Genomic DNA, 15818 nt, shown 5'->3' on the forward strand with positions numbered 1-15818 from the left:
TTTTGTTTTGTTGTGAGACCATCCTTTACGTCAACAAAAAAAAATCTCTCCATCCTTTGGTCTTTACAATTTTCAAAAATTTTGTTCTTTACAGTATATGATTATTTATGCTTTTTCTCTTTTGATCTTTATCGATCAAAGGAAGTGCTTTTATCGGATAAGGTTTAAAGAGTATAGGGTTTTTATTCAAATTGTCTTACTAGGGTTTGAATTTGGTCCCTGATTTTATGGTACCCATCACTTTATTTCTTAAAATAATTGTTTTTGGTGTCTTTATCAATAGAATGTTTGACCAAAATATCTTTCTTTTTCAGTAAAAACAATAAAAAAAAAGAATGATTTCTTTAACAAATACTTATTAGCTTGGAAATCATGGGATTTTGAAATTTGAATAGCCAAATGCAAACCTCAGTCTTTAACGAAAAAAAAATCAAACCTCAGATCTCCTAAAAAATCAAAAATGTTAATCACATTTGGAGAACAATTTGACTGTCAGACCAACTGAGCTACTCCGGCTTACAAATGTCAGAGATATAACTTCTCATTGTGTCCCCAATCATTTTATAGATCTTATTCTACTCCTAGTAATAACAATAACAACTTCATCAGATACAATCTCACAAAATAAATTCCCAATTGCATTATTCCCTCTATTTCACTACACTAGCTACTAGTTGCTCTAAAGAAGCAGTTAAAAAACACAAGAAAGGAAATGGGGGCACAGAGAATATGAGAAAACTGGTGAACCAAACCTAGAAGGGTTATAATAGATGAGAGCGAGAAAGATGACAATGATGAAGATCACTTAATACCATGAAACGATGGAAGCACTGCGATAAGTGGGTCTCCATAACCAACAGCTTCTGCAAATTCGAAGTTAAAAGAAGATAATAAGAAACTTTTACTTGTTTGGACAAACTTCTCTAAACAGTATAAACTATTAAACCAAGTTTTCTTTTTTTTTTGATGAGAGAACTATTAAACCAAGTTAACGATCAAAACCTCAATTTATTAATAACTATTTTTCGAATCATTGTGAACTTTTAGATACAACGACTAAAAATTGTTCATGTTGAATACTCGAATTTCGGATTAAAATGCAGACATTTGTAGTTTACTAACTTATCTATAGTTTGTGAGAGTCGAACTCCAATTTGATGTTTAGTTAAAATAGTTTCTGATTCTAGAATTCTATTGAGGGAACGAAATGTTGTTTTAGGAAACTTTGTTATATAAAAGGAGATGTCTCATTGGGTATGAGAAATCTTACCGCCATCATTGTATAGGAGTTTTAAGACCTCTCCAGCTACATCGGACTGCGTACATGTCAAGAAGAATTAGATTTTAAGAAGTGAAGATATGTCAAGTAAGAGCAAGAATATCTGCAGGATATGGTAATACAAATCTCACCTTCACAGGTAGCTCGCTACCGAACTGATCCAGAAAGCCTATCACTTGACCTTCTTTCACCACATCACCCTGTTTATTTGTAGTACATTTGGAATTGTGAGAATTCCAGGTTGTTGGTGCCAATGTTTTAAAAAAAATCGTGCCTCAAGGCGGTTTGCTCCAAAAATGCAAAGCGCCTCCTTGAGGTGTATGCCTCGATGCGGAAAAGGCGTATACTAATTCTTTCAGAAAAATAAAGAACCCCATGTTTATATTATAAAAATAAGATAGCGTAGTCTTTTCCACTTTGCTAGAATAATGTAAAGACTTAATTGTTTGACAAACAAGAAATATAAATGTTGTTACTTCTTATGCTTTATAAACTTAAACTATGCTTGTAAGTTGTGTTTTTACTATGGATGCGTACGGCTCAAGGCGAAAACTGTCTGCCTTGCCTCGAGGCGTGCACATGTACCGAATTCAAAACATTGGTTGGTGCACAAAATGACAGCCACGGATAAAAGCTATAATTTTAACTTACTGCTGCGAATAGGAATCTGATCTTGTTGACCCACGTGTAATGTGGGATAAATTACCCGATGCCTGATGGGTATGTTTTAGCAAGAAAGTTTGTAAAATATCCTCAATCTCTACCTATTAGATGCATCTTCAGCGTCTGACAGAAAAAACTCATACCATCAGTATTAGACTGCCGTGAAGCAGCATTAAGATAAGCTTGTTCCGAGGGGTCTCACTATTAATGATTTTTAGACGAATTAATTGGCTCAGTCCAAAGGTATTTTCTCCCCACAAAGCGAACTCTATAAGAAGGAAATTATTCTATTACCTCTTTGCAGATAGGAGGTTGCTTTTTTCCTTTAAGTGTCCTTCCCCTTCTGAATGAGCCAACCTAGACGAAAAATGAAAAGTGCAAGGATTAGAAGATCGTTTTAAGTGCATAATAGTAATAGAAAGAGAGCACAAATGCGTATGTGATTTCATACCGTTGGAGATGATACTAAAACGTATGTGTTTGTTCCAGAAGCTTCTAGAGCTGCTAGCTTTGGCGACTTCGCAAAGGAGACATTTGTAAATGGAGTGCTAGTCTCTTTAGAGGATTTCGACATTGCAGGTGCTGGTGGTGGTGCAGGAGCTGAATCGATCATTGGTTCACTTGGAACATGTGGTGGTGTTAAAGGTGAAACTAAAGGTTGAGTTTTGTTGGCTCCAATATTCCGCCTCAGATTCATTTCGAAGTCACCGACCTTTCGAAAATTAAAGAGACGGCTATACATTTAATATAATGATGGATCCTATGTTCCTTTAAATGTCAGTGATATTAAAGTGGTTACAGCACAAAGTTTCACAGCTATTTTTAAAGCAAACATCTAAAGCCTAAGTTTTGTTACCAAAAATGCTTGAAAATTGAAAATCCTAAAATCCCAAAAACTACAAAAAGGGGAAAAAAAATATCGAGATGTTCAAAACAAAGATACTTAAGGGTATCTGAATTGGATACCAATAAATATAAATTCTTTCCATGCAAATTGCAACATACAAGAACTGAGACAAGACAAATATAAAAGACTTGAGAGACCATGACCTTGCAACACAAGATTTATTTACTCTGGGATTAGGTCAATAGCTTAATTTCATATAGTTAATCAGAGTTTTGTCTCAGCTCGATCCATTGAAATACCATTGACTGTTCAAAGCCCAGTTCACAATTAGATGCACAAGCTTTGGACTGATTACCTTAGAATCTAGGCTTAATTTGGACCATTTCAAGTTGCTCTGGATGAACAGGTATAGTGATGTACTATATGGTTCATATTTCCTATGTCAATATGGGTCGGTCCTGGGTCTAAAAAATCAAATCAGTCAAAGAAATATGTTGATCCTATTCAACGAAGCATGTTATACGACAACCATTTGTATAAAATAAATTGTAACATAGGAAGCATAAGTTATTTTCAAGGTTAAGGTATTTATGGATATTTGGGATAAAAGGCTTCGCCACGATCCAAACCCTTGCTTTTTATAATACGCAGAAATAGTAACATGTTTTACTACCAACAAACTGGCACTTGAGCAACTGGACAATGAGCTTACTTTTAGTTTCAGTTCTGCGATCTCCGTCTCATCACATAATTCAAGGACCAGTTCCTGAAAAAAATACATAATGCTACTTATTTAGCACATAATAATGAAACGGAATGCTTAAATAAGAAAAAAGGATAAAGAAATGTATTGATGAAACAGAAACAAACCAGAGAACGATGTAATTTTCTAACTTTCTACTACAAGCATAATAGTTTACATCGATCATAGGCTTCAGACTTGGATAGAAGTGGTTTCCTACTCATTGGTGTTTAGAGAAAAGACGATAAAATCGCACAATTTCATAACAATAACAAGTTATAGGTTCTACTAAGTACTAACAAGGACATGATCTAATGATTTTTGTCAAAATAAAGTGTAACATAAGCTATAACAATATAGACAATGTAAATAATTAGAATGTCTTAGAATTGGTCAGCAAGAAGCATCTGGTCCCAGAAACCATTTCACAGGTCACAGCAAAGTAATCTCAAAAATCAAACTAGGCAACATCGACCTATCTCTAATACACTGTATCGTACGGCTTTACTGAATCTACATAACAAGTGGGTATAAGAAAAGTCAGAAAGAACGGCAAAGCTCCAGGACATATCAAACTATCAATCAAACGGAAAGTATGGGCGGAAGTATAAAAGATTTCGTTCGTAATATAACTAATGAACCCTAAAAAGAAGACTTCATGGACAGGCAAAGTTAATATTGAACTATATAGATTTCAAAATGCAAACTCGCCTCAAATCCATTAGGAAAAGTTGCAGTCCGCAGAGTTTTCTTCTCTGATTGTCCTTTTGCACCACTACCTGATGAAACAGAACGGTCCCCAAACGTTAGCATGTAGAGTCCAGTACTCCAGTTACCAATTGCAGACAATTTTTCCCCGAATTACATATGCATATAAATTTGAAAGTGACCGATAGCTGAAAGGTTATTCTCATAGAAGCTATATAAATACAAATCAGCTCTTTAGCTCAAATATCTTTTCAATACGTATGCATAATTGCATGTAATAGTTACTTTCATCACTTGCTCATCAGTTAAATTCTTTGAAGGAACTATTATGTGCCACACATCCCTACATAAAGTACAGAACTTATCATCTGGATAGAAAACCCTTTTTAAGAATTCTAATATAATGAGTTATGAGGCAATGTTCTATGAGGATTATACTTGCCTTTCTGAGATCCTTCTCTTAACATATCATTGACATGTTGATCATTTTCACAAAAAACAGCATATTCAAAAGTTGTACCTTATTGTTAGAGTATACTCATGGATATGGTAGAATTTCCATAGGGTTAAAAATTTAAAGCTTTCTGATTTTCTTTTTTCCTTGATGACTCCCATGTAGAAAGAGGCAAAAGGTGATTCACAATTGTTATCCATTTCTAACTTTCGCTGAAAAGTGGAAATGTGTGGGCTTAAGGATTTGCCCCCATGAATTAGGTCATTGTAGTGCATTGTGTCGTCCGTCAATGTATATCAACTCAACGTTGATTGCGAATTGATTCGGAATCACACTCCCAAGGAGTATCATGCCGAAGCAATTTCTTAACGAAAATGCACGAGGAAAAATATGGATGTTAACCCTGCACATTATATTATAGAACCAGCAGACAGCAGTAACGGTATCCAACATGAATAGAAGTATGAGGCATATACTTCACACAATCACACTATACCGTGTATATTATTAATAGCCAAGTAAAACTTCTCAATTGGTGAAACTTCAATTTCTATCGATTCTCTATAAATAATGAAACTAATTTCAAGGTTAAATTGGCCTAGATGCTAGAATGCTTTTAAGCGAAGTAGTAAGTACAGTAAATAATCTTCCAGTTTTAAACATCGAACGTGGTAAGATACTGACCATCAGATGACAACGTGACTGTAGGTTCTGATGCCTTCGTGCACTTCATAGACATGCCTCTTCTGGCCATTTGAGAGAAAACGCATCGTCTCCCGTCAACTGCTGCGCCTGGGGTAAATGACAAGCTACCCGACCCACTCATAGGTATCAAAGTGCGCTTCTCCATTGAAGAATTCACATGTGCTACTGTACCTACAGCACCTGGACAAACGATCGAGACATGAAACGCGTGATAATACATATATATTCGATCTCATAAAATCTGGACCAATCCTTTCAAAAAGTGCATTTTAGACTTAAATCACCTGAAAACGTAAAAACGATGATAACTAGGAAAAATAATAGAAGGAAGGGGGAAATGTAGTTGAGAATCGGTAGTCATTGATTTATTCGATCTGATATTCAAATCTAAAACTCCAAACATAAACAAGAATCATTTGTATAAACATTTCGTTGAATTAATCAGAAACAAGTTTCAAACACAGGTCATTTTTTGTTTAATCAGCACAAATCTAATGATATCACATTTGATATTAAAGAGAGAGAAAAGCTTACAGTGAAAAGAGTGAATAGATGCGGCAGACTCCATTAAAAGAGCGATCAACAAGAAAACCAGTTCTAGAGAGAGAGAGAGAGGGAGATCTGGAAAGTTGAGCAAAAAAATGAAGAAGTTGGTTTGATGAGTGTATTTATAGCAATGAAGAAAATATGAGTTCGTTCGGTTGGTGATTGACAAGTCCGTTGGAGTTTCCGTCCTAGAAATGTCCGCCCTTTCCAATTTCGGGCCTCCGCCTAGGGAAGATTATGACACACTCGGGGTAGGAACCGGGCCAGGCTCATGGTTCGGGTGCTCCGGATAGCAGTCGGAGACCAGTGAACCTACTAGGGGGCGCGGGCGGGGCAAAAACTATAATTTGGTGCACAGAGTCCACCATGACTACTAACCCGTGGAGGTTTAACAAGCTTTGGACGGGTCAGGCTTTTCCCCACATTCATCACGAAATGAGAAATTTTTTTGAGGACTGAGGTCCCTGACTAACCAGTCAATTTGACACAAGTCCTCAAAATTTTTGTCATGGACAAGTCATTCCGTATAGGGCCCTATGTCTCGTACTAGTTAGTCTTAATGCATAAGTCACAGACGGGCTGGTCCAGACGTCCAGTCCGCCCGGTTGATATTTAAGGCAAATTCATGTTGTTTTCTTTAATCAATAAAATATACTCGAAATCAAAGTAAATAGCATGCTTCACAGTTTATCATGTGTTATTCACTTCCTAGATCATTCAAACACCTTCAAAAGAGAAAAAAAATTCTTAAAATTTTGTAACAGTCTTTCTTGATCAAGATCTTCAAATAAGTACATTTTGGGTGCCAGGATTTATGCAAGAAGATAGAATATAAGAAAGAGAAGAAAGTAGAATTAGAAAGAAGTGAGAGAGTGAAATGAACAAGAAAGTTCAGAGAGAAACAAAAAGGTAACGAGATTAAAAATAAGGCTTGTGAACACTTCAGAGGGGACTCTGTTTTGACTAAGGTGGGATGTTTGTCTGACAAGAAAGAAATTCTAAGAGTGTTCAACCAACAAATTCTACAATTTCTAGTACCTTGCCCCTCATTGTTGATGAAATTAAGATCAAACCTACAGCTTGGAAGGGTAGGATTGAGGATAATGCTTTAAATCAGGCCTTTGTTGAGAGATGGAATCTTAGGTGCTGTTTGTTTTTTTAGTTGTGTCTGAATCTGAATTGGCTGAATCTGGATTGGCTGAATTGTTTTATTAATTGGATGTTTGTTTTCTAAATCTGAATAAGTATGTCTGAATCAAAAAATTGACCATTTTATCCCTCACTAATATAATTAAACCAAACAAGCCCCAAAGCCTTTAAAAAAAACAAACAGACATTAACGTGGGCAAATAAAAGTGGTAGTAAAAGCTAGGGTTTTTTATTTTTTCCTCTCCTCCCTCTTCTTGCCGTCTTGCCCTCTTGCCGGAAGTCTCTCTCCGACGAATATATTATCTTGATCTCTCTCTCTCCCTCTCTAACCGATGGCAGCTCTCACCGAATCTCTCTCCCTCTAACCGATGAAAAGATCTCGCCGACTCTTTCTCTCACGATGGAGAGAACTCTCACCGGATCTGTCTCTTTCTTTTCTCCCTCTTTCTCTCTCTACGCAAAGATCGAAAAAGCTAAACCCTCGCAGATCCGGCGAGGGTTTCAAAGAAAATGGTTTAGTGACCCTCGCCAGATCTGACGAGGTTTCGAACAAGACGAACCTCTTTAGATCCGGCGAGGGTTTACCGATTTTCTTGGTGTGATGGTTCTATTCTGTTGGCGGTGTTCGTTGTGTGTTATGTTCGTGTTGCTTTCGATGTGTGGTGGTTGTCTGTTGATGGTGGTGGTGGGTTGTCTGTTGGTGGTGGTGGTGGGTTGTCTGTTGGTGGTGGTGGTGGGTTGTCTGTTGATGGTGGTGATGGGTTGTCTATTGGTGGTGGTGATGGGTTTTCTGTTGGTGGTGGTCTCCCAAACAGCCTATTGTGTTTTTGGTGGCGGTGGTGGCTTGGTGGCGTTGGTGGTGGTGGTGGCTTGGTGGTGGTGGCGGTGGTGGTACTGTTTGCAGTAAAATGTTGGAAGATTTTTTATTTATGGGGGCAGAAGAGTCTTTTGACAAATTTCAGCTATTGACCCTATATTTCAGACTTGTTATGAAGTCTGAATTTGTGGGCTCTTTTTCAGCCAATTCAGACCTTGACCATTTTCAGCCAGATTTTCCGATTTTCTTAAACTCAAAAAACAAACATCTGAAATCTGAATTGGAACCCAATTCAGATTTCAGATCTGAAAATATAAAAAAACAAACAGCACCTTAGTGTGAATCTGTCCAGCCTAAAGTTCAGGGGCAGGGCTGCCCCTAATATTTGGGGACCAATTTTTGACATCAACAGTTACATTTTCAGGATGAAAAAAAAAGACCGTTACAGTTAGTAGTATATTGGTCGGGTGCCTTTAGCCCATTAGAAATGGTTAAGCGAAAGAGGGATAGTTTCGGAAGACGTTATCTGGTTGCGTGGTTGAAAGGGTTGAGGGTTTCTACTTTCTACTCTCCAGTAGTTGATTTGTTGGTGTCTGGGAGTCGAAGAACAAAAAAAAATGCCGTGCCTGAACATCTCAAGTAATGTTAATTTGGATGGAGTTGATACTTCTTCCATTCTATCTGAAGCCTCTAAAGCTGTCGCTAAGATCATCGGCAAACCTGAATCAGTCAGTTCTCTCTCTCTCTCTATGTTAAATTCCTCTAAATTTCATACCCGCAAGCCTTAAATACTGTAATTTCTAGTGTCTGAGCTCTGGAGATGGCATGCAATCTTGCCTTCATTTCGTTTAAATCGTATTCTTTAAGTGAACTTGGGTATTGTGGTGTTTTCTTTAACATGGGTAGGATGGTGTTTGCCCTATTTCCTTTTTTTATATCATTTTGTTTCTATGGTCAATTTGATTCTAACAAAGAAAATCTGATCCTAAAAAAGTGATCTCTCAAACTTAAATATTCTCATCATTTGCACTTTTTCTATAAAGTGGGATTCTTAATGAGTTATATTAGACTGTCTAGTTCAAGGTATAAAGTTCTCAACCATGGATTCATGGTAATTAACCTAAAATCTATTTGAATCAGATACCAGGGAGATATCTTTCCCTTGGTATCACTTGTGTGTTCACAAGACCTTATCTTGAGGTATCTTATTATGTTGAGCTTGAACGCCGTGAGGAGTTCAGTTCTTCACGCTTGTAATAGACCCACTATGTATGTATATCTGGTTGGGCCATGAGGGGTTGTTACTTGTTAGGACGTTAGGTAACCCAATTTCGTGCATGTTGAGAGTATCAGAGAAAGGGCAGTTTAGTCAGAAACCATGAAGTTCAGGTATTTTATGTATAGGAAAGGCTCTGTGGAGTCGAGGATCACTTCGATTGGTCTTATTGCGTCTAGGCATATAACCAAGTTCAGCTGTAACCTATAATTTATATGATATAGGTATATCATGTTATCATTGACTCGAATTGACCTTTTATATCAGTTTAGGATGTTATTTGTTCGGGTTGCAAACAGTATAGAAGATGACTTTACCCTTTAGTTGATGACATGCTTCTAGTTCTAGGGTCTAATCTTGGGTTTCCAGTAAATGTTTTTTTTTTTTGTATCGGTTGTCTCTTAGGGTTGTGTTTGTTTTTTCCGAATATTCTGAACCAAAATATGCATAATTTTAGTTGTTTTACATGCTTTTATGTTTCCAATAAAGTTAGGTCTTATAGCAAGTCTTCCTTTCCAATATATTTTTTCAGCCTCAAAAGTAAGCTTGTTTTTATCAAGAATTTTTTTTAAAGATCTGATTTTATTGAAGAGATTAATACATCGAAAACTCCATATTGGACAAGTAATATAGGCTTATAGACTATAGAGCATAACTATATTCACCTTTCAGACTCAGGTCCATTTGAAAAGCAAATACAACCTTAGATTGGTTGTCTGGTCCATATTAGTGTATAAAGCACATTGTCATCTTGACATGATAATATGCTCGTCTCTTAAAACTATTTTTGTCTTTGCTTTGCAGTATGTCATGATTGTGCTGAAGGGATCAATCCCCATATCATTTGGTGGAACCGAAGAACCTGCTGCTTATGGTGAACTAGTATCAATTGGGGGTCTCAACCCTGATACAAACAAGAAACTGAGTGGTGCAATTGCTACGATCTTGGAGACCAAGTTATCTGTTCCAAAGTCACGATTCTTCCTGAAATTCTATGACACAAAGGCAAGCCGTCTCAAACTCGTCAAGCTAAATTGGGGCATTAGTAGCAGTATCTTTTTCATCTCATTGCATTTTTCTGTTTGTTTAGGCCCATCAAAGCCAAGAATTTGCACAGTGTTTGCATGCTTTACACCAGCACTAGATCATGTAAATAGCCCATTACTATAATCTTATATAATATCACAGTCAAAGTTTTCACTATATTAACTTCTTTTCTTACCAAGCGATGATTCTCGGCTTCAATTTATCCATCTCTTTTAGTTGGCATTCCTTGTTATATAATGTTATCTGAAAAATCAAAAGGTTCTGATTTCCATTTTTTCTTTCGCAGGGTTCTAACTTTGGATGGAACGGGTCCACATTCTGATTCCATTTACTTCGGGTGTGTTGTCTACTTCTCTTAATCTTTAACAAACTGGAACTACCCTTAGTAGTAAACTTATGTGTGGCTATGGTTTCTATCTCCTATTTCTATATGGATATCAACTGTGAACCTTTGCTTTGTTCTTGCCGAACATATATTGCTGGTAGTTCAAAACTCTCTATGTGGTTTTAATGGCTATTTTTTTTCTAATTTATTATTATTATTATTATTATTATTATTATTATTATTATTATTATTATTATTATTATTATTATTATTATTATTATTATTACTATCAATATTGGATATTATTATTTGTTAAGTAAGCAGATGAACATAAATAGATAAACTTTCAACATATCTACTGAAACCCTAATTTGTCACCACATATTCTAATTTAAAAATCTTTTGGACTGTCAGTAGATCGTGCTAATCTGTAAAACTCCTTCCTCAGATGAATTCTAGTCATCAGAAACCCTTAACCATTTCTAGTCAAAGATTATGTGCTTCCTTTGTTGACTGTTTGTTTTGAGGCAGAAGGTCTATAAGAAGTGCATTCGATGATCTGGACCCAGAAGTTCTCAGCGAGGAGAAATAAGAACCAAACAACGTTGCTTTATTTATTTGTCACAAACCTAGAGCAGATTATAAGAGGTACACGAGTTAGTTAAACAATGGGAATATGGAGAATTTCTCTGAACTCTAATGATCTAGTCTCATTGTAAAATGTTCTGTGCTTATTGGGCCAGTAAGTTAACCATATTCGTCCTTTTATCTCCCATTCCATAGTCTTCCCCAGCACAGATCTATCTATTTTCCATATCACTCGCTCTCCATAAATATCTCCTGCAAAAACCACTCCTCCTTGCTTAGTGAATGGTCGATATGCACTCGAGTAGCGATTCTTGAACCATGCTCTGGGTTGTATAAGTGCCATCATAGAAGGCTTTGTAGAGTAAACCTCTCGACCATCGACACTATCATGAAGGAACCAATTCAAATTTGCGCTATACCCGTAAATAGATTCTTCAAACTTCCACGGCTTCAAGCTCATGGTCATTGTCTCTGATGCGGAAGCTTTGAACCCTGGAAAAGGGTTTGGGGGATCGAATCCACCTTCGATGTTCTTTTCTATACCGATTTCACGAATAGGATTTTCCGAAGATTTGCTCACTGATACAGATATCACATTAGCTTGAAGAGTTGGAGTGAGTTGCAATGATATACGTGAAGGGAAGTGCTTCTCTGCTGCTCCAACTCCTTGCTCAGTCAAGAGAGTCTCAGACACGAGTCGAATCACGTCACATCTGTTGGAAGCAAGACAAAAAATTACATATAAATATACATGGATATTAGAACATAGTGTTTCTGTTGATTGAGGAAAATTGATTAGACGAGTATATAAAATTCTTGCACCGCGAGTTATTATATGATTTCTGTGGTGTTATATAAATTTTAAAGATCTTGCTAGACGAATATTTGAGTACCGACCTTATGTTATCGACATTCACTACAACGTTAACCCACTTCTCTTGAGGTATGACTTTGTAGCCGAATTGGATCACACCTTCCAGTTGATGATGTCTTAGTGAGAATTGTAATCTTTCATCTGCAGAACCGTTGCCTGAACTTTCGAAGTTCATGGCAATCATTGGGCAATATAGTTGAACTTTCCATAACCCGATTGTAGAGATTGAATAAGAGAACAGAGGTGATGGTGTCTTTAATATATTGTTTTCTGCTCCTAACTCCACAATCCAATTAGTAATAGCAAGGTTTAATGATCTCATCCATTGTTCTTCAATATTTGATCCGAGTAATCTCATAAATATCTTTATTGTTTCCCTTGATGTCGAACACGAACTGATTAAATGATTCTTAATTGTGTTTAGACAATCTAATCTCAAATCTTGTGGAGCTTCATAGATGCAAACAAGGAGATTAAGAGTAAAGAAAGCTAGATTAAAGATATCCTTAAAGTTATTAATGGTATCCAAAGATGGGATATGAAGAAAGGAGGTACTATTTGCAGGACCATAACTAAGAACATCCTTGATGATATTGCAAAGTAAACTACAGATAGTTCCATTATCTAAAACCTTCGGATTTTGCTCATTGTGTTTGAATGATTTTGAGGTCCAAAGAGGGATGGGGAAGTTTAGAGCAGCAACAATGGAAAATGAAAGAGATGGGTTTTGGTTTTGATGGGTTTTGGTGATTGTAAGATTAAGAGATGTTTGTGTTGATTTGGAGGAAAATATGCAAATAGACATGGAATTCGTTTTCCATTGAGTAACTGGTGGAAGGCTTTGAATCCATACCCATATATCAGGAAAACAATAGGAAGTCATTGTTAGCAGTTAAAAAGTTTATGAACTCTCTTATCTTTGAAGTTTCATATTTATAAAGAAGATTAAAAGCTAGTTTAGTTGCAGAGAAGAATATAAGCTTTGAGAGAAACTGAGCCAAAAGAAAAGATCAGTTACTATTGGTTTATTGACCTCAAAATAGGGTTCTTATTGGAGACTAACCGAATCGGATTCTTTCTTCTTTTTTCCGTAGCAAACGATTGGAGTTAGGCGAACCTCGTCTTGCCTTGCCTAGATTCTTCTCAATCATTCTTGAATTCCTGTAGATATTCATGTCAGTTAAATAGTTTTACAGGGTTGCTTTAAGTTCTGAAATTCTTTCATGTTAACTTAACCAATTTCTAGTTTTTAGACAAACCCACACATAATGAATATGAAACTATGTTTTTTACTCTTCTTTTCCAAATTTGGAGTCTTAAAACAGTTTTTAAGAAGGGTAAATGTTATTTAGTTGTTAATTACCTAACCTAAATAGTGATGTCGTTTTACCTTGGGGATCAAGTAGAAATTTGGATAAGGTTAAGTTTAGAAGAACATAAGAAGCCATAATTCTCCACCCACACACAAAGATATACTTATTCATTGCACTTTGCCTTTTTCTTTCTTGTAATTGTCAAAAGAAATATCAGTGGCCTAATTGAGAATCTATTCTCTTAATAGTTTTCATCACAAAATATGATTATTTCCATGCAAACTTGTAATTGACAGTTTAGCGGAGGGTGGCACTCCCTTAGGGCACAAGTTATCCCTACCGGCGCGTGCAGTTTAATAGACCTATCCATCATACGTGTGTTTTTGTACATCACGTATGGTCTTTTCTTATGTTTCAATCTCGGAGCAACAGATCTGAAAATAGCAAATTGGAAAGGTATAACATAAACAATTTGAGATCCATAATTTGGACTTTCGTAGAAGAGGGGGAAAAGAAACATTTCCCTGAATATGGTTTCACGAAAATTTTATCCAGTTTCATATTTCTGAGAGGGGAATAGGACACTTTTGCAATGACTGTAAGTAAAAGGAAAATGAGGTTGGGTGATGTTAAATATCAAACTATCTGATGGTGAAGAATTAAAAGAAACGGTTAGTTCAGTAATCAACCCATTCAGCCTTGCTTTAGGCTAGATGGGGTTCTTTTTCATAACGTAATGTTTTTATTTTTGATCAAGTCTGAAGCGCAAGTTTCTCGAAGCCTTGATCGAGAGACACAAGCGTTTGACCTCTGTATCCGAGAATTTTGACACTAGATAGCATAAACCAAATGTTACCGTGGGAAAAACATTAAGCCATTGCTATGAGGGTGCCTACAGCCTACCTGATAATAAAATATTGCTCTTAGTTCAACAATTAACAGTTAAGACTTGGCTGCCCCTACAGAATTTCCCATCATTAAGGGTCGTGTTTGGTATTGTTTTCTTTGGTTGCGGCTTTAAGGAATAAAGAAAAATATCCAGGGCATAAATTTGACTTAGGGATCATATTCAATTGAAAATTGACATTTTTTTATTTTGTCCTAACCTTCATCTTCTTAGATCTTTCTCTCTCTTGCTCATTCTCTTTCTCTCTCTCTCATGCTGATGCTCTCCGTACCCCTCTCTTGTTGATTCAATTTCTCACTGTTGTTGATTTTATCTCTATCTCTCTCTCTCTCACTGTCGACTGCTCATTCTCTCTCTCGATCTCCTTTCACTCCCTCACTATTTCTCTCTATTTTCTCCTCTCTCCTCAAACAATTTTGTTTTATTGTTGTTAAGAGATTTTTGTTGTGAAAAATGTAGACACATACAAATCTAAGTAACTATCCAAGATTCCATTAACGGTGAACTCTTTCCCAAATTAAAATCCTTATTCTCTCTCTCTGGCATTTTGTACCTAGATTTATCATCGTTTCCGTTAGGCAATACAAGATTGAAAATCAATTTATGTATGTGAGTGGTTACTGGTTAATAGTAGTATTAGATTCCCGGCTTATTAGGAATTTCGCTTCCAGTTTCTAGGGTTTTTCGGATATCCTTTTTCTTCTTCCATTTTGTTGTATTAGAGACGTGGAGGTTTGGAATGGTTAGAAGAGATGGGTCGAGAAGAGTTAATCGTTCCTGTTGATCTTGAAACGGCTCTTGTGAAAAAACTGCAACACAAGGAGTTGGACTTTGTTGGATTGTACAAGGAAAACCACAGGTTTCGATTGTTTCTCTAACTCTATTTGATTTTTTATTTATTCCATAAACAACATAATGAGAGAAAGAGAGTAACAGTGTAAGAGAGGAGAAAAAGAGAGAAGAAGAGTGGTGAGAGAAGAGGTGGCAATAGTGGTGGTGGGTGGTCGAAAAGGTGGTGGTGGGTGGTCATAAAATGTGATGGTGAAGGTGATGAGAAGATGATGATTTGAAGAAAACTTCAATCAAATTAAATTTAGGGTTAAACAATAAATATGTTCTCTAAGTCAATCTTAATTGACTAATTATTTATTCTCTGGAGAATTTTCTTTATACCCTTTAGCCGTGACCTTTTCCTTTTGGAGTTTTACATGTGGACTAAAATCTGACGTGGGGAAGTTGTAAAGTCTTTTTTTCTTTTTATTGAAAAAGTTCTAAAGACTTTAATTGCAAAATGCAACCATTGCGGGAGGAAAATTTTGTATACTTGCGTTTCATACATCCACATTTTTTAGTTAAATTTTTTTCGTTGGTGTGATGATTATCGAGTTCATCTGAATTTAATTAGAAATGTGTGTATGCTTTAGGTGTCACGCTGTCAGAATTCATCCTAGTGGTGGCCAATGGGACGTGCCCTGGCGTGTCTAAGACACGCCACGACCACGCCAGGCACGACTTTGAGCCGTGCCCATACTCCAAAGTCTGGGCACAGAAACGCCCCATGGAAACGACTCAGTCGTT

The 15818-nt window shown here is 36.4% G+C and overlaps 3 protein-coding genes across 7 annotated transcripts; 1 reads left to right on the forward strand and 2 right to left on the reverse strand.

Moving 5' to 3' along the window:
* Positions 1-484: 484 nt before the first annotated feature.
* On the reverse strand, positions 485-6165 carry LOC147549939 (uncharacterized). Of its 4 annotated transcripts, XR_015238441.1 has the most exons (10): positions 5933-6147; positions 5378-5578; positions 4243-4310; positions 3502-3555; positions 2394-2654; positions 2237-2299; positions 1931-2065; positions 1411-1479; positions 1271-1316; positions 485-863 (listed from the first exon to the last, which is right to left on the reverse strand). XR_015238441.1 is itself a non-coding variant. In XM_086671408.1 (9 exons), exons 1-9 carry the CDS (start codon positions 5964-5966, stop codon positions 802-804), a joined length of 858 nt encoding a protein of 285 aa, XP_086527534.1. In that variant the 5' UTR covers positions 5967-6165; the 3' UTR covers positions 485-801. The 4 variants fall into 4 exon arrangements, 3 of the variants coding, with proteins under 3 accessions (XP_086527534.1, XP_086527533.1, XP_086527535.1); XM_086671408.1 differs by lacking the exon at positions 1931-2065 and having other exon boundaries at positions 5933-6165; XM_086671407.1 differs by lacking the exon at positions 1931-2065 and having other exon boundaries at positions 4243-4319; positions 5933-6105.
* Positions 6166-8393: 2228 nt separating this feature from the next.
* LOC147549940 (Tautomerase/MIF superfamily protein) lies at positions 8394-10762 on the forward strand. Of its 2 annotated transcripts, none has more exons than XM_086668935.1 (3): positions 8394-8638; positions 9991-10191; positions 10520-10762. In XM_086668935.1, exons 1-3 carry the CDS (start codon positions 8528-8530, stop codon positions 10553-10555), a joined length of 348 nt encoding a protein of 115 aa, XP_086525061.1. In that variant the 5' UTR covers positions 8394-8527; the 3' UTR covers positions 10556-10762. The 2 variants fall into 2 exon arrangements, with proteins under 2 accessions (XP_086525061.1, XP_086525062.1); XM_086668936.1 differs by lacking the exon at positions 10520-10762 and adding an exon at positions 10277-10345 and having other exon boundaries at positions 8425-8638.
* A 79-nt stretch (positions 10763-10841) lies between these two features.
* LOC147549941 (uncharacterized) lies at positions 10842-13253 on the reverse strand. The gene is made up of 2 exons (XM_086668934.1): positions 12044-13253; positions 10842-11859 (listed from the first exon to the last, which is right to left on the reverse strand). Exons 1-2 carry the CDS (start codon positions 12901-12903, stop codon positions 11220-11222), a joined length of 1500 nt encoding a protein of 499 aa, XP_086525060.1. The 5' UTR covers positions 12904-13253; the 3' UTR covers positions 10842-11219.
* Between the last annotated feature and the right edge of the window lie 2565 nt (positions 13254-15818).

The sequence above is a fragment of the Eschscholzia californica genome, unplaced genomic scaffold (genome assembly GCF_041429995.1).
Source record: "Eschscholzia californica isolate CP2 unplaced genomic scaffold, dmEscCali1.0.p SCAF_3, whole genome shotgun sequence".
NCBI lineage: Eukaryota > Viridiplantae > Streptophyta > Magnoliopsida > Ranunculales > Papaveraceae > Eschscholzia > Eschscholzia californica.

What these genes read in the sequence shown, in the direction of transcription:
- LOC147549939 (XM_086671407.1), bottom strand. Translation starts at nt 5,966, where the DNA reads ATGGAGTCTGCCGCATCTATTCACTCTTTTCACT. An exon ending in CTTTTCCTAATGGATTTGAG is followed by an intron (nt 3,556 to 4,242) that starts GCGAGTTTGCAT and finishes TATTTTTTTCAG; the next exon opens with GAACTGGTCCTTGAATTATG. An exon ending in ACTCCTATACAATGATGGCG is followed by an intron (nt 864 to 1,270) that starts GTAAGATTTCTC and finishes TCGAATTTGCAG; the next exon opens with AAGCTGTTGGTTATGGAGAC.
- LOC147549941 (XM_086668934.1), bottom strand. Translation starts at nt 12,903, where the DNA reads ATGACTTCCTATTGTTTTCCTGATATATGGGTATGGATTCAAAGCCTT. An exon ending in GTGAATGTCGATAACATAAG is followed by an intron (nt 11,860 to 12,043) that starts GTCGGTACTCAA and finishes TGCTTCCAACAG; the next exon opens with ATGTGACGTGATTCGACTCG.
- LOC147549940 (XM_086668936.1), top strand. Translation starts at nt 8,528, where the DNA reads ATGCCGTGCCTGAACATCTCAAGTAATGTTAATTTGGATGGAGTTGAT. An exon ending in TCATCGGCAAACCTGAATCA is followed by an intron (nt 8,639 to 9,990) that starts GTCAGTTCTCTC and finishes TTTGCTTTGCAG; the next exon opens with TATGTCATGATTGTGCTGAA. An exon ending in TGAAATTCTATGACACAAAG is followed by an intron (nt 10,192 to 10,276) that starts GCAAGCCGTCTC and finishes CTGTTTGTTTAG; the next exon opens with GCCCATCAAAGCCAAGAATT.